We start from the raw sequence: 23,873 nt of genomic DNA, 5'->3' as shown, positions 1-23,873 counted from the left end.
CTGTGCCAAATGGTGGAAATACAACTGTGAATAAAAGATTATTGCACCCTAGGGACCTTGCATTCCAGCCTTTCCCTGCTTCTGCTAGCCTCCCTCTAATTTAGCTTTATAAAAGGATGACTGTATATCATTGCCTCTCATACTTTAACATGGAGAGTCATCTGAGGACCTTGTTAAAAGGCAGATTTTGATTCAGTAGGTCTGGGATGGGGTCTGAGATTCTGTATTTCTAACAAGCTCTCCAGATATGGCTGTAGATGAGGAATAAACTATGAGTAACTGGGCTGTACAAAATCTCTTTAAAGACCATGTTTATAAAATATGTATTTGTAGGGGCGTCCGGCTGGCTCAGTTGTAAAAGTAAGCAACTCTTGGTCTCCAGGTAGTCAGTTGGAGCCCCACATGGGGTGTAGAGATTACTTAAGTAAATAAACTTAAAAAATAAAATAAAATGTGTATTTTTAGACTCCCTGAAAAGATACACAAGAAATAGATAACAACTGTTGCTCCTAAAAAGAACAGAATGGCTGATCATTGTATATACCCTTTTATAACTTGGATTTTATACCAAGTACGTGTATTACATATTCGAAAATAAATTAACAACAAAAGTAAAGTAAAAACACCTGAAACTGCTCCTCTCTTAATACTCTGCAATGGAGCCCAGTGGCCCAAAGGGCAGAGTGCAGTTTAGCCCATCTTAAACCCTTTATTATGATCAGTTTACTTATTCAGCTTATGTCGAATGTTGCCAGTCAGGTCAGGGACCACAGGCATTCTTTCCACCGGAAATGCACGTGAGCAAATTTCACTTGGTCTTTCAAACTCCAGGTTCCGCAGAACTTACCCCAGGAAGCCTTTCATGCATCCTCCCGCCCCCCGCCCCCGCCGTTAAATTTACCTTTTTACATTTAACCTCATAATGCTTCTTTTTGTTGCAATCATCACACTGTGTCGAAATTTTGTTTACATGTCTATCTTTGCTACTTGATTGTGCGCTCCTTGAGGACAAGGCTAGAGAGGACAAGGCCTAGCGCAGACCGACTTCCGAAATTATTCTGCGAAAGAATCATGTACTGGCTGGCCTCAAGGGGCTCACAGGAAGGGACAATCCTCGAGTTCTGGGGCTCTCTTCGATCCCTTCGTGAATAACTCAAGGCAAACGCGCCAGGAGCTGAATTCGAGTACCTTGGCTGAGAAGGCCGCCAAGAATGCGGCCCTGTCCACTTGCTCCTTCCCGGGCGCCCGGTCCTAGCCGGCGTCCAGAGCAATCTCCCCTCGTCCAGCGCGCGACGCCTCCTCCGGGGGTCGGGGCCGCGGGTCCGCCGCCCCCACTGGCGGGCGCGGCTTGGAAAGCTTGGGGGTCTCCTTGGTATCCGCCAACAGCTCCGGGCGGCGGCCACAGTGAAGACAGGGAGGGTGCACCCGGCCGGTCGGGGCGGGGCTGCAGTTGGCAGGGAAAGGGTAGCAACGACGGGCGAGCACCAAGCGCCAAGGAAGGCGCGCTTCTCACTTCCTCGCACGTATGTTTCCTCGCCGGGACCCACGCTGGGGCAGCCGTCTCCTGTGCGATTCCTCTCTCCCCGCCCCGCTACCTCCAGGACCACTACCTCCACGCTGTGGGGTAAGGAACACTCAGTCTCCCTCTCCCGCCGACTCCCGCGCTGTCGGCCGCATTCCACGCCCCCTTCACGCCCGCGCGCGCGTCGCCGCTGCCGCCGCCGCCAGAAGAGGCGGGGCCTGGGCCCCGGCGCAGAGTCAGCCACGGTCCCAGCCTGCCCCGCGCCGGCCAACGAGAGCAAAGTCAGTGACTCACCTCCGCCGCGCTAACTCCTCGCTGGCTCTCCCCTCACACACGCTCACACCCGGTTCGAGATGGCGGCGGCAGCAGCGGGGGACTCTGACTCCTGGGGTGAGGGGAAGTTACGAGGGACAGGGGCTGGGCCGGCGCTGGCCCCAAGCTGAATCGGGCACTAACGCGGCTCGCTCTCTTCCGTAGACGCTGACACGTTCTCCGTGGAAGACCCGGTGCGGAAGGTGGGGGGCGGCGGCACCGCCGGCGGGGACCGCTGGGAAGGCGAGGACGAGGACGAGGACGTCAAGGTGGGTGCGGGCCGGTACTCCGGGCCTCGCGGGAGCGAACTGGCGCTGTCTCGGGCGGGGATGCCCGCCGAGGGGCGAGCTGGTGGACTCTGGGCCCAGGGGCGCCGCCCGAGCCTGCGGTCTACGGGTCCAGACGCGAGCGTAGGGCCCCCCGGTGCCCTCCTCCCCTACGCTCGCCGGCCATTTGGGCCGGAGTCGAGCAGCGTGGCCTTTTGGATTTCCTTGGCGAGGGCGGTGGCGGCCCCGGCCCCAGCCCTTCTTTAAGGGTCTGCGTCCCGGCCTGGATCCCACCCTCCAGTTGGCGACGGGAGGTGACAGCAGCGGCCGGGCCCGGCCCACGTGCAAACTTCGCGGTCTGGAGCCACTCGCCAGAATGATCTGGGAAGTTGGGCATTGAGCCCAATGGTTTATCCCATATGGAAAGTCTTACAACCACCTGCCTGTTTGAGCTCAGGTATCCCTAGGGACAGTAACTCATTTTTGTTTCTGAAGGCCCATTTGTAGAGTTTGTTGGAGCAGTTTGATGAATGAAATATTGTGCTTTAATTTTAGCCTTCCCCCCCCCCCCCACAAGACAAGTAGAAACAGTAAAGTTTACAAAATAACTTTAGACTACCCTCTCCCCACCTTGTTGTAAAAACCGAGTACTGAGATAGCCAGCAGTTAGGTTGTCAGAAACCTAGGTAGTCCTGGGAAAACGGAGAGTTGACGGAGTGAGTTATTTATTCGCATACGAACGACGCTTAAGAAAATATTGGTTAGAATAGAGGAGGGGGCCAGTGTTTTTTTCCTGTGCCTTGTTGATCTGAACCAGATTTATCCTTGTCGTTTGTTGTTGAAAACTCCTGGGGACTCATATTGGTCCAGATGACATTATGACTAGTGCATTCATTTTTTTTTGTTTTTAGTAGTTAACAAACATCTCAAGCCCAGAATGTTAAGATTCTTTCTAACAGAACTCTCAAAATCTTTTTACATTTGTGCAGAGTTTTTATGAATTGAGAAGATGGTTTCTCTTGGTTTTGATTCACTTAGTGTTTTACTTTCCTGACTTATACCCTTCAACACATATTGGGAGTCCTGTTAAGTCCTTCTGCTTGAGCTGAAAAAATTTAAATAGGTATCACTATGAACTTAATACTACTTATGTTTGGATTTTTTTTTTTCTCCTGAGTCTGATGAGGTGGATGTCTACTTTATTGAACAGCTTGAGGTCCAGAAATAATGTGAGTTCTGCACACATTGGGGTTAATAAATGAGTAGTGCTATTGTGCATATACTTAGATGCTTCATTTACTTGTTGTATAGACATGGGAATGGATTGTGTATCATTCTCATTGCAAGATATTAGTTACCTTACTACATTGTAACAGATTTTCTATTTTGAGCATTTAGTTCACATTTGTCCTTTCACTTTTTCTGTGCTTACTGGATGCAGCAGTTAGGACATCTGTTCTGACTATTGGGAATAATTCAGCAAATGAGAAGAGAGAGAAATCAGGAAAGAAGTACCAGAAAATGAAGCTTGAAGGGAGTAGTCTGGACTAATGCTATGAAGTAACCTGCCTGTGATTATTGGATCTAAATGGTGTCATTCCTGATAAATATAATTCTTACCACTTGGAACTAATTTTGGAGATTTACAGGTTGTAAGGGACCATAAAGGTCATCTTGTCCAGTCACTCTTTTAGTGCAGAATTTTTCTTTTATGCAAATATCTTATTTCTTTTACATAAACATTGAAGTTGATCTTGGAGAAAAAAGCTGAACTTGTCCATTTTATTTCTCACTTGAAATGTTGGTTTATTTCTATTGAATTTCTTCAAGATTCCCAAGGTATGTTATTCATGGAGTAATTTGATTCCTCTGCTTTAGAATCAGACAGACCTAGGTGTATATTATTGCCTTGACATTTTCTATATTTGTGGTCATAAACAAGTTTTTTTACTCTTTCCTTTTAGTTCCCCAATCTAAATTGTCCTTACAGGAGATAACTTCAGGGGGTTGTTCTGCATTTTAAATGATCTAATATGTCTAGCATTAGGCATAGTTGCCTAGCACTTGGGAGGCACGCAAACGTTAATACTCTCTTACTTCAGGATGTTGCCTTAATTTTTCTGGCTTGTGGGAAATACCCTGTTTAGATCCAGTATCTGGGTTTATTTTGTGCCACATTTTGTGATTTCCTGAGCTCCAGGGGACTCTCCACGATGGCTCTTTACTGTGAATTTTGTGTTTTGAATGGAATGATTAACAAGCAAGTTTTTGCTTTTTCAGTTTACCAGTCTAGAGTTGAATTTTGTCACTTTGGATGGTAATGAGTAGTACCAAATTTCTGAATTTTGATGTTTTAATACATAATCCTTTTGTAAATATATGAAAACAAAGCTTAGTTTTCACAAGATCAAATAATCATAGCCTTTAAATAGTATAATATATGCATTTTTTTAAGTCTTCAAAGGTAAGATGTAGAAACAGAATAAGTTCTTCGCTTTGTGTTGTCATCTAGTGTTTAACTTTTAAGAATATAGATTTAGTGTCATTTGTAATATCCTGAGAAATGAAAGGAAAACTGAGGTCTTTGTTGCAGTAATTTGCTTCAGTAGTTTACTGTTCTTCAGTAGACATTATAACGTTTTGCTGTCCTTGACTTAGTTGTCTGGCAGTGACAGAAATGGATTTAGGAGAAACTATAGAATTGTTAATCATGAGGAGAGAAGGGAGAGAAGCTGTGCTTCTTCCCAATTAAAAACAAGAGAACTAGGTGTGCCTGCTTGGCTCAGTCAGTAGAGCATGAGACTCTTGATCTCTGGGTTGTAAATTTGAGTCAACTGTTGGGTATAGAGATTACTTAAAAATAAAATCTTAAAAAAAAAAAAGAAAAGAAAAGATGAGAACTAGGAAAATAGTCTCATGTCACGGGCTGGCTTTATTTTACCTTTCTTGCTATCCTGATGTTATGCAGAGGTAGGGAGGAAGTGTTCACTTGGCATATGTCACTGGGCTCCTTCCCCATTGCTGGAGTGATGTGTAGGTTGTGTTAAGGCAATGAGTGCATATCCCCTGCAAGCAGGGACAATACAACTTTTACTTTATTTTACTAGTCTCCTAGTATTTCAATAGAATAGACTAAAAGCCGGATTTATTCAAGTTGTATAGAATTGTTTTGAGAAAACTGGCTGTATTCATGCATCTCTGGCATTTGCACATATAATGTTATTATACAATTCTTTTTAAAAGATCCGAGAATAAACTTAGTTGAAAACTGCCTGACTCATCCTACCCATTCAACTATCTGTTAGGATCGTATCCTGCTTAATAGCCTAAATCTACCAGAGTAAGGACATTTTTCAAGCATTAGAAATAGCATTTCTGAAGAAGGGGAGATTTTTGGGAAATACTCAGAAGGTGGGCATTTTGCCAGGAAATGGGTATCTTGAAGTGTGTAAGTTCTCATGAAAAATTCCAAACATAAACAGAACTAAAGAGAAATTTAAATAAATCCATGAGCAATCTTATTTCTTCTGTATCTCCACTTAACTATTCTCCCCTAACCAGGTTATTTTGAGGAAAATCTCAATTATATCATTTCAGTACCCTGACAGTTTCTATAACTAGTAAGTTTTTAGTTAGGAAGTGTTTTGTTTTGTTTTTTTTTAACGTTTATTTTTGAGAGAGAGAGGGAGACAGAGGATCCAAAACAGGCTCTGTGCTGTCAGCACAGAGCCCAATGCAGGGCTCGAACCCACAAACCATGAGATCATGACCTGAACCGAAGTGTAACGCTTAACTGACTGAGTCACCCAGGCGTCTCAGTTAGGAAGGATGTTTGGTGTTGAAAATGTGTTTGTCATGCTGGATGACTGAAAATAAATAAGCCATTTGTTTAGTGTTCGTTGTCTTGATATTGCTTTAGCCAGGCATTTGAAGTAGGATTGATTAATAATAGTTCCACATGTGAAACTGGTAGGCATTGAGATGGAATTCAACGGAGTGCTTAGCCATAATACATAGTAGGATGTTAAAAACTTAATGAATAGAATTAAATGAAGTAGACTTTAGAGGCAGGTACCTTAGCTTCCAGAAACCAGCATAGTTTTGAGATGATGGAAGAACATTTAGGCTTCTTTTAAGAACTGAACTTTGCTGGGAAGTCTAGACTTGCCAGAAGCCTGTTACACAGTTGTGAAGCCTCTTAGAGCACGTCAGTACAGCTTACAGAACATCAGTAAAAGACTCTTTTTCTGCAAAAGGTTATTTATCTAAACCAAATTACTTAAAGGGAAGTAAAAGAGTATAAGTTAATTAATGGACTCTTGCTATGGGGCAGAAGAATTTTACTGCTCCTTTGAAGCTACTTCTGTTTGATGATCTATAAATACATCTTGCTTAAGTTGGAAAGCATTTTCAGCCCTAAATGTGTTCTCTGATTGCATGTGACATTCTGTAGTTGTGCATTGTAAAAATGACAGATCAGCCAACTACTTGCTGTATTATTAGAAATGTTTAAAAAGCAGGGTTTAAAAATTTTGTTTTCAGTTCTCAGTCATGTTCAATTGGGAAGTAGGTTTTAAACTTGAAAAGCAGCCATCTCTTTCAGAGCAAAGGCTCAAATGATGTTGGGTGTGTATCTGTAGAAGAGTGTAGATTAGCAAGAGATTTATAAACTGCCTCTGTTCTTTTTTTTTCTTTTAATTTTTTTTAATGCTTATTTTTGAGAGAGAAACAGAGCACAGGTGGGGGAGGGGCAGAAAGGGAGGGAGACAGATTCCAAAGCAGGCTTCAGGCTCTGAGCTGTCAGCACTGTGCCGGATGTGGGGCTCGAATCCACAAACCATGAGATCATGACCTGAGACGAAGTTGGACGCTTAACTGACCAAGCCACCCAGGTGCCCCTAAACTGCCTCTGTTCTAAGGAAGGTAGCTAGCCATTTTAGGAGAGCAGCCTGGGTGGCTCAGCCAGTTGGGTGTCCAACTTCAGCTCAGGTCATGATCTCCTGGCTCGTGAGTTCAAGCCCCATGTCAGGCTCCGTGCTGACAGCTCAGAGCCTGGGGCCTGCTTCGGATTCTGTGTCTCCCTCTTTCTCTGCCCCTCCCCTGCTCACGCTCTGTCTCTGTCTCTCCTTCAAGAATAAATAAACATCAGAAAAAAATTTTTTAATTGAATATTACAGTTGGAAGATCTATTAGCTACCAAAAATTGGGTAAGGAATTTACTTGGTTATTGATAAGTATTCTCTGGAACCAAATAACCATTTAGAGCTTACTAAATTACAGACTTACTCTCTGTTTAAACGTGTTAAATTTTAGGTGTTTCTCTAAGAACGTTTTTTAAATTTTATCTGAACTTACTGTCAGCATTTACAAAGTCCTAGTGTTTACAGCAAATTGGGCAGATTTTGACCTTACATTTACTTTTTAGGCGCTGGCAAATTTTATAACTAAGGAAACAAAAACTCTAGTTCTTGGGGAAAACTACCTGGCCTTATGCTGTGGGAATTACGTCTATTTGGAAGTCTCTCTGTTGACTTCACTATGCTCCCTTCTTTGGGGACTTGTCCCCAGTCAGGGCAGCCTTGTTTCAAGCACTTTGGGGTGAGGGTGACAGGCAGAGCTTGCCTTTCATGGTCCTTTTATGAACACAGGAGCAGGTGCCATAGCTGTTCCCAGGACTTGTTGATAGGACCACTGCTTTTGCTACTAAAATCCATTCTGTGGTGGAATCTAGGTAGCCTCATTATGTCAGCCCTGATGGGACAGTTTAACTTGAGTGTCTGGAATAAGATTTATACTTTGATTTAGGGAAACCAGGAACTGGGATAGGGGTGGTACATAGAGTTGGTATAAATGAGGTATTGAGGGCACAGGGATATGGATGGGGGTTGGGTGATGTTTTACTGGGAAAGGGAACTGAGAAATGCTCCTGATGTATCTGTTTCTCCATGTTGGAGGTATTGGGATGGAGCTGCTCATTTTTAGCTATACCTCTCCCCTCTTGGCCTCCTGGTACCAGAGGCTGCTAGACTTGTTTCTTAAAATTAATAGAAAACCATCACAGGCAATTTGAGGTAGGTAACTGGTATAGTTGTAGCTGGACACATCACTCTGTGCCATACCCTTCCTTTGATGAGCTTTCCTGCAGTTCCAGGGGAGCTCATTCCAGAACTGATTGATAGAATGAATTTTAGTGGGGAGGGACCTAGTTCTCAGATAATTATGGTATACTTCAGGACTCCAGTAAGAAGTTGTTTACTATGACACTTTAAACCTGGTTCCTTCATTTGTTTTGTTTTGTTTTGTTTTGTTTTTGTTGGTTGGTTTGGTTCATTCATTACTTTTCACTGAGATTTTGGGATAGCTATCTGAGGGCCTAATGTTCTTACCTATAAAATGGAGAAACCACCATCTTACAGGACTTCGTGAGGGTTAACTGTGTTACTACATGTAAGGCCCTTTGCACAGTGCTTGGTGCAGAGTAAACACTTAGTAAATGCTTTATCACCATCATCATCATCATCATCACTATCATTAATAGAGAGTGGTGAATACGTACCCCTTTGAAGTAAGCAAATGGTCTTCCTGTCTGGAGCACCACCTAAGCAGGATATCACTCACAGACCCAGCTTTCTATATTATGTGAAGATTAAAACAATAACAAAAAACTCCTAGTAGTTAATTTTTATTTTCAACTCTAGGGTTCCTTTTGTACTGTGGTGTATTGATAACAAGCACTTAAGCAAACCAGTCAGATTATACAAACATTTGCTTTTTAATTTCTAACTCTTGTGTCTTAGATGTCCAAATAATGACTAGCAGGTTTGTTTTCAGTCTGTTAACCTTGACCTGTGAGTTAAATTGCCAAGGTGAGGTGATTATAAAAATATTTTACTTTTATCCAAATTTCTTTCTACTCTGCTTGCAGAGCCTATGATAGCCTTAATCAGGATTTTTTAGTTCTCTGGTGGACTTAGAGAGTTTTATTAAAATCGAGGTTTGGTTAGTTTAAATACCTAGACTGATTCATTATGAGCTGTCTTGTTATAAAACAGAAGCTTGGTGTCATAGTTATGGCACATTAGTCAGCCTCTACATCTTCCAGCAGCAGCAGAGTCTCTTGCAATCCTGTGGTTCAGCTTCAAATGGCTATCCCTATTAAACTTAAACATTCTAAAGTCTCTGGAACCTTTAGAAAATTGTTTGATAATCAGTTTATATTTAGTTCAATGACTGTGTTAGGTGTAGAAAAGACAAGAGTGTAGATCAACCTTAAAGTGCCCTACCCAAGTTAGGGAGTGGGTTCAATAAGCTATTGATCAGCTCTTGACTGCTCTTAAATACTGGGCTTAAATATTATATAGATTTAATTCATTAATCAGGGTTGTGTTGTATACCAATAATTGTGTTGTATAGGTTGTGTTGTATATCAATAATTGAGCCATTGGCTAGAATGTTGGATGTTTTCACATTTGGGAAAGTAAGAAATATAAAGTCCTTTTAATTTTTTATTTAAAACAACTGCAAATTACTTTAAGAGAAGTAGTTTTGGCTTGGTTGTCTTGTGTTGTGTTAGCAGACAAGTTGATATAAAATTTCATATGGAAAAACAAACATGCAAGAATGGCCAGGAGAACACTAAAAAGCCTGAAAACCTATAAGAGAGGGAACAGCCTTGACCTACATAAAAACATACTATAATTAATTAAAGTAATGAAAGCAGTGTGGTATTGGTGCATGAAGAGACAGTAGACCTGTGGGAAAGCAGAAGTAGACCAAGTACCTGTGAAAACTTAGTATGTGGCAAATCACAGGGCTCAGGTATACTTTTTAATAACTGAGGCTATGACAATTAGGTAACCATTTAGAAAAAGAGTTAGATCCATACTTCATACCACACAAAAGAAAAAACTCCATATGGACTAGAGATCTAAATAAAAAACAATGAAAGCATACATGTTTTAGAAGAAACTGACTTGATGAAATTCACCGACAATAAAAAGAAAAGACTGATAAATTTTACTGCATAAATGTGGTGGGGTGCATATGCTTCGTAGGGAAACACTAGAAATATTTCCATTAAGAACAACAAGGCAGGGGTGCCTGAGTGGCTCAGTTGGTTAAGCTTCTGACTCTTGGTTTTGGTTCAGGTCATGATCTCAAGTTTTGTGAGTTCAAGCCCTGCATTAGGCTCTGTGCTGACATCACTGGAGCCTGCTTGGGATTCTGTCTCCCTCTCTCTCTGCCCCTCCCCCACTTGCTCTCTATCTCTCAAAAAAAAACCAAAAAACAATAATGATGCCCATTATCTCTGCCATTATTCACAGTGTACTAGAGGTTTAGCCAGTGCAGTTAGATAAATCAGTTGTGGAAGCATAAGAATTGGTAAAGAAGTAAAGCCATTTTCATTTACAGATGATATTATAGTACACCTGGAAAACCCTAGAGAATCAATGAAAGTGACAAATTAACATGTAAAAACCAATTGTATACACAAATAATAACCAGTTAGAGGACATAACAGGGAAGAAAAAAAAAAAACCCTCCAATTTACAGTAGGAACACATAAGAGAAATACTTAGGAACAAACTTGAAGAGAAATTCACAAAATCTCCAAGAGGGAAACTTTAAAACATTCCTTGAAAGATACAGAAATAGACTTGAACAAATGGAAAAACAGCCCTTTTCCTTGGCTAGGATGGCTCAACATTATGAAGATGTGCATTTTCCTAACATTAATTTACAATTTTAATGCAGTACAAAAAAAAAAAAATACAAACTTCTTTCTGTGGAGTTAGATAAGTTGCACATGGAAAAGTAAACAGGCAAGAATTATTAATAGAAGTCCTTTTCTTCAGGATAACTGGGATGATGATGATGATGAAAAAAAGGAGGAAGCAGAAATAAAACCAGGTGAGCCACTGGGGTTCCTTCATTTTTGGTTTTATATCTTGGTGAGCATGTAATACTTAAGACAAATGACAAAATGCTTGCAAAATTGAAAATTTTTGTGTTGAGAAACCAAACACCCTTCCATTCTCACTTTATTCTCTTCTCCTCCCATCTCTTCTCTCCCCTCAAAACATAATCAGATTGGATACTGCCTGCCACTTTCTGTTTGAGTGCTGCTGTTAGGAGACAGTAGAGGAGGGTGTGATCTCATATTTTAAAATCTAAATCCTGCTGAAAGCACTGGGGAAATATGAAGGGAGATGTTTGGGTCCTAGGGGTCAGATCAGAGAAGAGAAAGGAAGCGTCCCAGAACTTTCCCATTGTTATTCACGAGTAAATCACCATATGAAATTGGAGCTAGGAGAAGTTTGGTCTTTTGAAGTATATTATTGTTATGTCTGTCTCATCCACAAACTGGAAAATATTCAAGGTAACTGTGATTAAAACATTTCTTTCAGAAGTAAAAATTTCAGAAAAGAAAAAAATAGCAGAGAAAATAAAAGAGAAAGAACGGCAGCAGAAAAAAAGGCAAGAAGAAATTAAAAAGAGGGTAAGTAATATTCATTTCCTGAAATACAGAATTCTCACATCAGTAATGCTACATTGTCTTAATAGACAGCAAGTATTACCTAGCAGTCTGACGGGCTTTGTAAAGACTATAAATGGACACTATTAGAGAAGTAAATCCCCACACTGAAATCTGTGTCTCCCTCTCTCTTTGCCCCTCTGCCTCTTGCGCGTGCTCTCTCTTTCAAAAATAAATATTTAAAAAAGCCCCTTAAAATAAAAGTAGATAAATTATCATAATGAATAATCATGTATGTCACCTAAATTTAACAGTTGCTAATATTTTGCCATATTTGCTTCATCTTTTTTTGTTAAAATCAAGTAAATAAAATGTGCATTTTATCTTTAAATACTTCAGTATGCATCTTTGAAAAATCAAAGCTGTTTCTCACATGATTACGTATCTAATAGGATGAACAGTAATTTTTTAATGTCATCTAATATTCAGTGTATATGGGTTGGTTTTTTTGTTTGTTGTTTTGTTTTATTTTGTTTTTTGAGAGAGAGAGAGTGCACAGACAGGGAAGGGGCAGAGGAAGACAGAATCTCAAGCAGGCTCCACGCTCAATGTGGAGTCTAATGTTGGGCTTGATCTCATGACCGTGGGTTCGTGACCTGAGCTGAGATTGAGTCGTACCCTTAACGAACTGAGCCACCCAGGTACCCCTATATGTGCCCAATTTCTAATTGTCCCAAGATATCTTTTACATATGGTTTGTTTAAACAAGGACCTTAGATTCATTGCATTAGGTTGTTAACATATCCTAAGTCTCCTAGAGTATCTTTCTTTCTGTCTTAAAATGACAGTAAGGGCGCCTGGGTGGCTCAGTTGCTTAAGCATCCAACTCTTGATCTTGGCTCAGGTCATGATCTCATGGTTCATGAGTTCAAGCCCTGCATCAGGCTCTGGGCTGATAGCTCAGAACCTGCCTGGAGTTCTGTTTCTTCTTCTCTCTGCCCCTCCCTTGCTTATGCACATGCATGTGCTCTCTCTCTCAAATAAACTTGAAAACAAAAAGTAAAATGACATTCACTTATTGAAGGGAGGAGCCCATTTGTCGTGTAGAATATCCCACCTTTTTGATTTGTCTGATTGCTTACAGTTGCAATTTCCTGTAACTTGGCCGGTAAGTCTAAAAGTTTGATTGGATTCAGATTAAACATTTTTAATTGGAATGCTTTAGAGGTCATGCTATGTGCTTCATATTGCATCATATCACATCAAGAGTCACGTAATATCTGTCCTATTATTAGTGATGCTAAAATTGATGACTGGGTTAAGGTGGTAACAGTCTGATCCTTCTATTATAAAATTACATATTCTTGTAAGTAATCCAATTTCACATCAAGCTCCCACCCATTAGTTTAGTGTTAGTAATGATTGTTGCCTAATTATTTTATTATGGACTGCAGAATGGTGATTTTTCTCATCCAGTGACTTCTCTTCCATTTGTTACTGGCTGGCTTTTCTTCCTCCTCTTCTACTTGCTTTGCTGTTTGATTACTTTGATATGGTTTGTGCTAGAAAAGCAGAGTAAAAGCTTAATTGTTTTCTTGTGATCACTAATTTCCAGAGTAAGGAGGGAGTGTAATAGTAACTTCAAAGGGTTGAAAAATGAGGGGTTTGTGGGTTTTTTTCTTTTGAGTAAATTTGTAGATGTACAGGTTTTTATAAATTTTACTCAGATACAGTAATTATTCTTTTGATGCTCAAATTTTCCCAACTTTGGCCAGTAGGAAACCCTTTGAGTTGTTCTAATGTTCATCCTTTTGACAGAACCCTATTAGTCTTTGAAAACTTCTTGCTTTCTGGCACAATAATTGCTGGGCTCACCTGGTAAACTCTCTTCTTTAAGCCTGGAATGTGCTACTTCCCTGAGGTTTTTAGTGGAAATGATGTTTAGAAGCCAAATCTAGTTGCTAGTAGTACTCAGCATTATTGAGGTGGCCTTGCCTTCTAGACCCATTTTTATAGGTGAAGGTAGGAAAGAAATAAATGCATGAGTATATGTGTTGTGTATGTCAGCGTTAGTTCATGGATTCTAATAATGGTAACATAATTGTTTATTTGCTTTTCTACAATACCAGTAATACTAACAATGTTTGTAGGATTTCTTTGCAATTCTTTTTGTATTGAGAATATATCCTCTAAGGATGTATAATTATGTTCTGGGTTCTAAAGTCATTTGTATTATTTTGTGTCAGTATGTCTTTTGATACACATTTTAGAGTCATTTGTTACCGTTTCCATTTTTAAAGTTTTATTTTTTATGTAACTTTATTTTTTAAACATGAAATAATGTTCAGAAGGCAAAACCATACAAAAATGGTACACTCAGAAAAGTCGCAAACATCCATTCCTGTCCTGTCCTCTCCATCCTGTTCCCTGTCACCACCTATAAGAAAGCATTTTCACTAGTTTTTGGTTTATTCTTTTTTTTTTGTTTTTTGTAGCTGTATGGTATTCTGTTGCTACAAATATGTACCATATTTTATTTCACCAGTCTTCTAGTCATGGGCAGCTGGATCTTTTTTCCCCATTCCTGTACTTGAACTAACAGTGCTTCCATGAATAGCCGTATCTGTGTGTCATTTTTAATGGGTGTAGTCATATTTGTAGGATAGATTGTCAAATGAGAGATTGATGGGTCAGAGGGCAAATTACATTTGTAGTCTTGCCAAGGGTTCTCAAATTGCCCTCTGTATGGGGTTGTACCAGTTTGCATTTGCCAACAATGTATCAGAGTGTGTTTCCCCAGTCAGGGACATTTTAGATACTTTTAAAATAATTTATACTTGCATATCAAAAATATTTACATGTGTGTTTCTACGATCGGAACAAGCAATAGAAACTTAGAACTCAGTCTAAGAAGCCATCTTGGTTAGATCTTTCTTGGTCATTGAAGTTAGAATTTGTACTTCCTTTGTTGGGTCTTGGTATTTATATCCAACAAAAAGAAACCTTATTAGAGTGTGCTCAGTTTGTCTTAAGTAAAATATTGAGTTAAGATGAGTTCAGTTTTGATGCAGGAAATACTTAATAATGTCCAGGTCTACAAAGACAGTTGAGTCAAGATATTTCCTTTTTTCTTTCTAGAAAGTATTCTGAGATTTCCTAACTTGGCATAATGACATTTCTCATTTTATCCTCTCCATGAGAAACAAAATATGATGTATTTCAGAAGTGGACTTGTGAGTCAGAATCTGCAAGCTGCATAGACATAGTTAACTATGAATAGCACAAGTTCCCTTTACTTTTTTCCCACTTTAATGAATACTGTCATAGATTCTCCTTCATAGTAAAAGTGATACATTTGTTGTAGGAAGTATCACAGTATAAAGAAATGATATTCACTAAACTGTTGACTGTCAGAGAAGTAGAACTGGAAAATAACTGACAACTTCTGTTGTGTGTCTTTAAAATTTGTTGACAATGATAATGTGTTACTTTTATAATAATAATATAAAAATGTAAATAAGAGGAAAACTTTTTTTAAATTTTTTTATTGTTTATTTGCTTTTGAAAGACAGAAATGGAGCATGAGTAGGGGAGGGGCAGAGAGAGAGGGAGACACAGAATCTGAAGCAGGTTCCAGGCTCTGAGCTGTCAGCCTAGAGCCCGACATGGGGCTTGACCTCATGAACTGTGAAGTCATGACCTGAGCTGGAGTGGGATGCGTAACCTACTGAGCCACGCAGGTGCCCCAAGAGGAAAACTTTTTTTGGTGTTTTTGTTTTGTTTTGTTTTGTTTTACATTTTTATTTATTTTTGAGAGACAGAGACAGAGCAGATCTGGGGGACGGGCAGAAAGAATGAGACACAGAATCCGAAGCAGGCTCCAGGCTCCAAGCTGTCAGCACAGAGCCTGATGCAGGGCTCGAATTCACAAACTGTGAGATTGTGACCTGAGCCGAAGTCGGATGCTTAACTGACTGAGCCACCCAGGCGCCCCCAGTTTTTTTTTTTTTTTTAATTAGAACGTGTGTGTGCACAAGTGGGGGATGGGCAGAGGAAGAGAGAGAATATTAAGCAGGCTCCTCACTCAGCATGTAGCCTGATGTGGGGCCCCATCCCATGACCCTGGGGGATCATGACCTGGATGGAAATCAACAAGAGTTGGATGCTCAACTGACTGAGCCACCGTGTGCCCCCAAAACATTTTTTTTATGTTTGCATAGTACAGTTGGCCTTTGAACAATGTGAGGGCTAGGGGTGCTGACCCCTGCACAGTCAAAAAGCTACATACAACTTTTGACTTCCCCCAAACTTAACTATTAATAGCCTACTATTGACTGGAAACCTTACTGCTAACACAGTCAACACATAATTTTGTAGTTGTGTGTATTATATATCATATTCTTCCAGTAAAGTAAACTAGAGAAAAGAAAATGTTAAGAAAATCATGAAGAGAAAAATGCATTTGCTGTACTGTAAATACCAGAAAAAGTCTGAATAAGTGGACCCATGCTTTTCAGACCTGTTTTATTCAAGGGCCATCTGTATTGTCATATGGCTGTGCCATGTTTTATTTATTCTTTTGTTGAACATTTGGGTTATCTCTAAATTTATTGGAAATTATAAGTAATACTCCAATGGACATCCTTGTGGCTAAATGTTAGTGTGCATCTTTGGTTTCTTAAGATAAATACCTAGAAGTGCAATTGAGTCCATAAAGCATATAAAAGTTATTTTAAGACTTGATGCACATTACCAAGTTGCCCTAGAAAAGTTGTTTCAATCAATATACAGTCTTTAGCAGCAGAATGTGAGTGTGATTTTTCCCTTGTCTACAGTCTCAATTCCATATTTTTTAAAAAGGCTGTGGAAATAAACTCAGTCTTCTTGGGTTCTTAACTCAGCTCTCTCACATTAGCAGCTGTGTTAACCTTCTGTTACCATGGACAGGTTGCTTAACCTCTCTGTGCCTCAAATTTTTTTGTGTAAAATCAGGATAAGAACATCTTAGGTGTTTAGAAGGATGCCTGAAATAAACACTTTATAAGTATTTGCTATTATTTATAATTTTGTGTTTATTAAAAAAAGTTCACACAATGCAAAAATGTACTGGTCATTCGTAATCCCAGCCGTTTTAAAATTTTCTTTCTATCTCATTTTAGTTAGAAGAACCTGAAGAACCTAAAGTGCTAACACCAGAAGAACAATTAGCAGATAAACTGCGGCTAAAGAAATTACAGGAAGAGTCAGACCTTGAATTAGCAAAAGAAACTTTTGGTAAGGTGCAGGGAGGGGGTGATTGCAGTGAAGTATTGAAGTTCCAAGTGCATGCGTGGAAGTCTTACTAGTTATGAAAGTTTAGAAAACATCTCCATTTTTGGCATAACAATACTGGCGAACTTAGATATTCAAAAGTAGTTTTTATTTTATATTTGAGGTTTCATTGCTTAAGGCAGAGTGAAATACATTTTCAGATTTTTTAATGATTATGTTCCGAGTATCACATAAAAGGTTATTAAGATAAATCATTGGACCTTTTCAAATAAAGTTTCCTGCTCCTTTAAATATATCAGCTGGATGAAATTTGGATGAAATGTGAGGTCTGTAGCTTTGAGGTTTAAATATTGAACTGACTATAGGGCTGTCCTATTGTCTTAAATCTGGATAAGAATGTCCCTGTGGCACATTCACCTTCAGCTGTGCCTCTGCTCAGGATCATTCCTTTCTGTGACCCTTCTTGGCCCTCGCCATACCCAGTCTTTAGAGGGCTTCCATTTCTGTGTGTCATGCTACAGTTGTGAGTGGTACATGAGATAAAAAACATATTCAGGATCCTGTATGTATGGAAGTTCAGAGTGTTCTAGGTGGAGAGTAACATGACATGAAGGGGAAAGTAAGAAACATGGCCAAAGAAATAGTTAAAAGTTCTCCCTTTGTTTAATTAAGCTCATTGTTGTCATTACCTATTGTGTACTTTTCAGAGTAGAAGATTATGTTGAAAGAGTTAAAGAGCTTTGAAACCTATAGCTAATTGTATCCCCATCCTTCCTGTTCTTTAAAATGGATCAGGAAGGCTGACAAGTGATCATTGTCCTTTCTGTGGGAGATGTGATTTTCTCATTCTGGGAGTTGCTGGCAACCTGAGGAGTTACTTTGGGTGCTCCTGTGCACTGGCGTGTGCTTGGCAGATCTTAACCTGCAGAGGGCACGCAGCCATTATCCAGTGTCTTCATAGCATGGTAACAGCCAGCCAAGTGTTTATTAAAGAAAAGAGTTTACATGCTACTTAAAAATTCTAAAATGGGACAATTATGGATTGCAAGGCAAAAACATGGATTCATACAGCCATCATTTAGTTAATAGGGTTTTAATGTTGTATTTCTCATACTAAAATACTAAATCAGTGATACTGTTAACTCAATTTGCTATTGAGGAAGATACAAAGTGTACTGTCTCTTAGCCTAGAATCCTTTTAGGCCAGATTCTTTCTGTTGGGATTTTTTAAAAATTTTTTTAAATGTTTATTTACTTTTGAGAGAGAGACAGAGCATGAATGGGGGAAGGGCAGAGAAGGAGGGAGACACAGGATCCGAAGCTGGCTTCAGGCTCTGAGCCGTCAGCACAGAGCCCGACGCGGGGCTCGAACTCACAGACCATGAGATCATGACCTGAGGCGAAGTCGGATGCTTAACCAACTGAGCCACTCAGGTGCCCCTCTGTTGGGATTTTAATACATGGCTTACCCCTCTTAGCTTCTGGAGTCAGCTGCATACTTTGACAGGAGCCATCTGGGTTTTTGTTTTGTTTGCTTTTTCCTTCTCTCCCCATTTTACTGTGGCCTATTTTTTTTTTTTTAAGTTTATTTATTTTGAGAAAGGAACAGGGGAAGAGGGGCAGAGAGAGAGAATCCCAAGCAGGTTCCATGCTCAGCATGGAGCCCGACGTAGGGCTTGATCCCATGACAGTGGGATCATGACCTGATCCGAAAGCAACAGTCAGCCAACAGTCGGCCGCACAGCTGATCCACCCAGGCCCTCCCCTGCTGCAGGCTATTCTTAGACATAGACTTTAAAAACATCCTTTTTGTGCCAGGGACGCTTTTGGTGCTGTGGTGAAAACTACAGGTTTCCTCTTAATATGATGTTTTTTTAAATGCAGAAAATAAAATACATAGAATTTTACTTACTAAGGAAGTCTGTTATATTGAAATAGGTATAATGTTAAAAAGATGAGATACAGTAATAATGTGTTTTTATTAATGCAGTAAATAAGATCTAGTGGCAGGTCTATCTAATAAGTAATGTGATTTGAAAGTAATGATGACCGAAACAATATTTTAAGAGAACTACAACTGTAATGTGATATGAAAATATCTGATCTTTACTAGTAACAGGTTTTTGCTAGTTATAACCACTGTGATTTATTGCCTATAATCAAAATGGAAGGAAATGCTAAATTAGAGGTTAATGAAAATAAAGTTGTAATCTTTGATCCAAATTTGCAGACCTGCTGAATTCTGTCCAAGAACTCCAGTGGACCCAGGTTAAGAAACTCTGCTTTAGCATGAAATAACAGCGTTGTTCAGATACCGAATTGGTTTATAAACCTAAAAAAAATCTTTCTGATATTTTTAGTGCTCCCTCTTCTCCTGCAGGTGTTAATAATACAGTTTATGGAATAGATGCTATGAACCCATCTTCAAGAGATGACTTCACAGAGTTTGGAAAGTTACTAAAAGATAAAATTACACAATATGAAAAGTCACTATATTATGCCAGTTTTTTGGAAGCCTTAGTTCGAGATGTGTGTATTTCACGTAAGTAATTCTAATCTCTACTTCTGTAGGTGGATTTTAGTAACAGCCCATCATAGGAGGATGGAGGTTGAGTTTTTTTGGGATGCTATAATAGACTTAGGATTTCCTTTTCAGAAGTTACCTTGGGAATGTTCTGCAAATACCCAGTGAGTTTGAGTGGTTTTGTTTTTTTGAGGCTCTCTTCTTAATTTTTTTAAAATGGCTTCCCAAAGGGACATCTGGACTTTGCTGATACAAAGCTGGTAAAACACTAGCTTATTCTTTTATCTAATTATATCTTTAAAAAAATTTTTTTTTTTTAACGTTTATTTTGAGACAGAGAGTGCAAGCAGGGTTGGGGCAGAGAGAGAGGGAGACACAGAATCCGATGCAGGCTCTGAGCTGTTGGCTCCCCTTATCTAATTATATCTTAAATGGACGAGGAAGTATCTTTTGGGGAAAATTGTCTCTCCCCATACGGAATTTTAGAGCTGAGTGCAACCATAGTAAGTGTTCATTTTACAAACAAGGAAGCCTGTGACTCTAGGTTTAAGTTGCTCAACAGAACAGGTACCTATATTCTGGGTCTGTGGGTGTGGTGCCATGCCCTGAAAGGAGTCATGGGTGTGTGGGAGTAAAAACCAGGGGTGGTGTGGCACTAATGTGGAAGGGACTGTTTTTGCTAGCACTGCTGTTTTTAAGATCGAGAAAAAGGAATTCTACACAATGAACTTTCAATTGGGATTTCCTTGAGAAATCATTACTAATTTGGGTGTTCTGAATTTGATTAGTGATATACCCATAGTTGGTATTTTATTTACATATACTTTTTTTCTTCTTTTTGAAGGTGCTCTCCAACCAAAACTGAAACTCTTTTTTGGTAGCTAAAAACTGCTGTGTTTCAGCTTGGTATTTTTATAAGGATCAAAGGATGTGTTGTCCACTAATCAGACTTGTCTCCTAGTAGGATACTGAGATTTCTGAGATAACCTGTTTTCATTCTGGTTCCTGTGGTAGAAGTGGTAGAAAATAGAGACCCTAAAGGGTGGGGAGTTGTAATTTGTAGTTTTAAGAATGGTTGTTCCATGTTCATTCAGCCACTCCTCAGTGTGCATCGAGGATGTGTTGTGGAAAGGCATGGTGGTCCTCCGTGTGTTTATTTTTTTGCTCCCTCACATGTTTAGATTGAGTTAAGGAGGTATGGTAGGGGACAGTATGAGCTCTAAAGACACTTTGGGTTTCTTTTTGAACAATGGTGTCTTGGTTATTTCAGGTCATTATAAAATTTTTGTTGCTGAGTTTTCTATTTTACGTTAAATAGTTCTGATTTGTGAGCCTAGCCATAGACTGAATCGTGATTCTTTACCATCTTATGTTTAACAGGACAAATTCATAGCCTTTTTAAAGTTACTGAAGCTAATGATGGACAAAGTAGAGGTGGTAATTCCTTTTTCTTTTTTTTTAGTGGAAATTGATGACTTGAAAAAGATTACCAATTCATTGACTGTGCTTTGCAGTGAAAAACAAAAGCAAGAAAAGGTAAGGGCAAACATGCAAGGGAGATGCCTATCACATTAGGATGGGGGTGTGGGGCATAATATTCTCAGTGTACTGGGAGCCTGAACTAAAATTTAAATTGGAATAGAGCTGGAGCCTGAGTGCCATGACTGTCCTTTTGTTCACAGACATGGTCAGAGTTTTCTTTTGGAACAGAAATTGCTTTGGGTTAGGTCTGAGATCTCCCCTAAAGTTTTTTTGTTGCCAGAGGCTTTAGTGTCTCTGTGAGGGTTTCTGTACCAGAAAAAGGTGCCCACAGTGGACAGTCTCATGAATTAACTCTCTTTTGTCTTTAGCAAAGCAAAGCCAAAAAGAAGAAGAAAGGTGTGGTTCCTGGAGGGGGATTAAAGGCCACCATGAAAGACGATCTGGCAGATTATGGTGGTTATGATGGAGGATATGTACAAGACTATGAAGACTTCATGTGACATTTTATCTTCTCCTGGTGTCTTCTTTCTGTTGCCCACAATCCCTTCAACATGTAGCACAACTTCCTTTCCTTTCAGTTCTGCCAAATGCTACAATCAGAAGTGCAGTATCTTTTGTGCTGGTTATTTAACCCCTTGACACTTAGGTGCTAATGTGCGAATGAGGGAACTTGGATCTTGCTGCCAAGGGGTTAAAATTGGGAACCTCAGTTGCTACTAAATCATAGTTTAAAAAAAACAAGCGTAATAATGTTGTCATTGTTGCTCTCTGATTCCATAGCAGCAGTCACTGAATTGGAAACAAAGGTTGCAACATGACAAAAATTGTGTAGTATTTACCAGCACCATTCAGTAATACAGCCTTAACCATACCTCCTTGAACTACTTCATAACTTGTCAAGAAAAGCAGTTTGCAGCAAGGGCATGCCGTGTGCACCTAGTATTAAAATTGCTTTGTCTTAAAATTGAGCGTGAGGATATTAAAAATACATTGTGAAGAAGACTGCTTATCTCAGAGTGAAGATACAACGGCTGAAAAGCACTAGCTTGATACTTAAAAATCAAATGACCAAAACCCTCCAACTTTGAAGCTGAAGAAGGTAGACCTCCATTATTGTGTTGCATTACAAGTTGTGGAATCTCTTGAATGCATAGACTGTCTAGTTTCTATTTATCAGACTGTTCTGACGGAGTGCTTCAGACGGGGGAGGGAAGCTCTTTACCTGTTTCATTTCCCTGATTTCAGTGTCTGAACAATCCTCCTTTGTTCTCCTGGGCTGCAATGGAACAACTTTAACAGGGTTTTGGCATTTCCTTTCCTTTATAAAACATGCTCAGCAAACTGCACCAGTTGACTACAGTTTGGTAAATTGTTATGTTAACAATTATGACATCTGCAATGTTTTATAAAGCAACTAATTTAATAAAATCACTATTGTGAGGACTTAAATTTTGTGTTAACTCCCAAGAGATATTTTTGGAGAGTATAGAACAACAGCTCTTGGGACTAGAGTTCTCTGTATACTTACAAAGCTATTAATAAATGCCTGATGAGCAGTTAACAGCTTTAAGACAAAAATGATGTGCCAGGCCTGATTAGTGTCACCCTAGAGCGACAAAGGTATAGGGCTGCCTTCCTCTCTTTATTTATTTGGGCAAATTATTTGCTTGTTTAGATAGTAAGGCCTAACTCAGTACGGAGAAGAGCTTATTTATTTGGAGTAATTGAGCTTATTACTCAGGTTACGGCTGTAAAAGCATAGATTGGGTGATCCTCTTTATTATATATTTTAAGTAATTTAACCAAATTTGTGGTTGGAGTCTTTTTGAAACTGTCAGAGAATCAAAAGTAGGGACAACAAAACATGTTTTAAGTTTCTCTTAAATAGGAAATAGGAACCTCAATCAAAGCTCTGTAGACTACTAAGAACCGTCTAAATGATTGGAGGAATTAACAGAAAGCAATGACTACACAGCAATAATTACAGTAAATAAAGATTGTTTTAGGGCAGACAAGGGCTAAGATTTCCTTGGCAGTAATGATGACATACAATGAATTTAAAATCTATTTTATTATAGAGATCAGTTTCTAACAAATGGAAATGTATCATCTGTTCCTTAACTGTGTAAATAATATTAAATTCCTTTGAAACTGGAATCTGCAGGCACAGATATTCTTTAATCAATATTGCATATCTAAATAGCCATCTTCAGGAAGATGGAGCTTTTGATCTTTATACCAATACTATACTATCTGAAGTGGTATAGATGAACAATCACTTTTAAGTAACAATTTCCTCGTGAAAATTCTCTCATTTACCCACTATTCACAGAGGACTGGTTATGGTCAGTCCTGGGGTTTTACAACTTGACAACACATACCCCCACCACATTATTCTGAACAAACATCTGTCAGTACCTCACTTCAGTACAAGAAAACAGGCATCTATGACATCTCGGCAGTAACCACCCTCCTATCATCTGCATCCACCTAACCTGCTAGCATGTCCTTTAGACAGCAGCCAGTTTGAGGGTCCTTCAGAAGCATATTTACAATGTCATAAAATTTGTGTTCGTATGCAAGTTTGTAATACAAGTAGACATCTTCACAATAAGTGAATAACTTCTTCAGGTTTTTCACAGCTGTGTCAGTAGGCTGATGCTGTTTGTATCTAGAAAAGAAACAGAAGAATGTACAGGTTAAGATACTGTATCTGAGTGAGAGCTGTCTACTCTGACACAGCTACTTACATAGGAGATGTGCTGGAATCTGAGAAATTCGATCTATGGTATTAGGGGTCCTGGATAAACATGAAATTATTTCATTAAAAATGTTATCTTAATGCTCACTTTAATTGCAGTAAGTTCAGTACTCCAAAGGAGGCCTCTGAGGTTTACAGTTTGGCACCTTGGGCAAGCTGAACAGCTGTCCTCCCATTTTAAATTCAGAGTGCTGTAAGTAAACTGTTCTCATTCATCTATTTGCATACGTTTGTTAAAAAAACATCCAGAAGCAAGAGAT

General features: G+C 39.5%; 2 protein-coding genes across 2 annotated transcripts in view; one reads left to right on the top strand and one right to left on the bottom strand.

The window, feature by feature from the left end:
- Positions 1-1,761: 1,761 nt before the first annotated feature.
- Positions 1,762-21,359, top strand: EIF3J (eukaryotic translation initiation factor 3 subunit J). Its single transcript, XM_042988983.1, has 8 exons — positions 1,762-1,912; positions 2,000-2,103; positions 10,956-11,010; positions 11,508-11,599; positions 16,735-16,849; positions 19,227-19,388; positions 20,833-20,906; positions 21,221-21,359. Exons 1-8 carry the CDS (start codon positions 1,876-1,878, stop codon positions 21,350-21,352), a joined length of 771 nt encoding a protein of 256 aa, XP_042844917.1. The 5' UTR covers positions 1,762-1,875; the 3' UTR covers positions 21,353-21,359.
- Positions 21,360-22,904: 1,545 nt separating this feature from the next.
- The window catches only part of SPG11 (SPG11 vesicle trafficking associated, spatacsin), an 86,457-nt gene continuing 85,488 nt past the window's right edge, over positions 22,905-23,873 (bottom strand). The window contains exon 40 of the mRNA XM_007081757.3: positions 22,905-23,523. Coding sequence (XP_007081819.3) covers positions 23,343-23,523 — 181 coding nt within the window. The 3' untranslated portion in view covers positions 22,905-23,342. The remainder of the gene's footprint in view (positions 23,524-23,873) is intronic.

The sequence above is a fragment of the Panthera tigris genome, chromosome B3 (genome assembly GCF_018350195.1).
Source record: "Panthera tigris isolate Pti1 chromosome B3, P.tigris_Pti1_mat1.1, whole genome shotgun sequence".
Taxonomy (NCBI): domain Eukaryota; kingdom Metazoa; phylum Chordata; class Mammalia; order Carnivora; family Felidae; genus Panthera; species Panthera tigris.
Note: the sequence above shows the minus strand (reverse complement) of the source record. Positions and strands in the feature narration are given on the sequence as shown.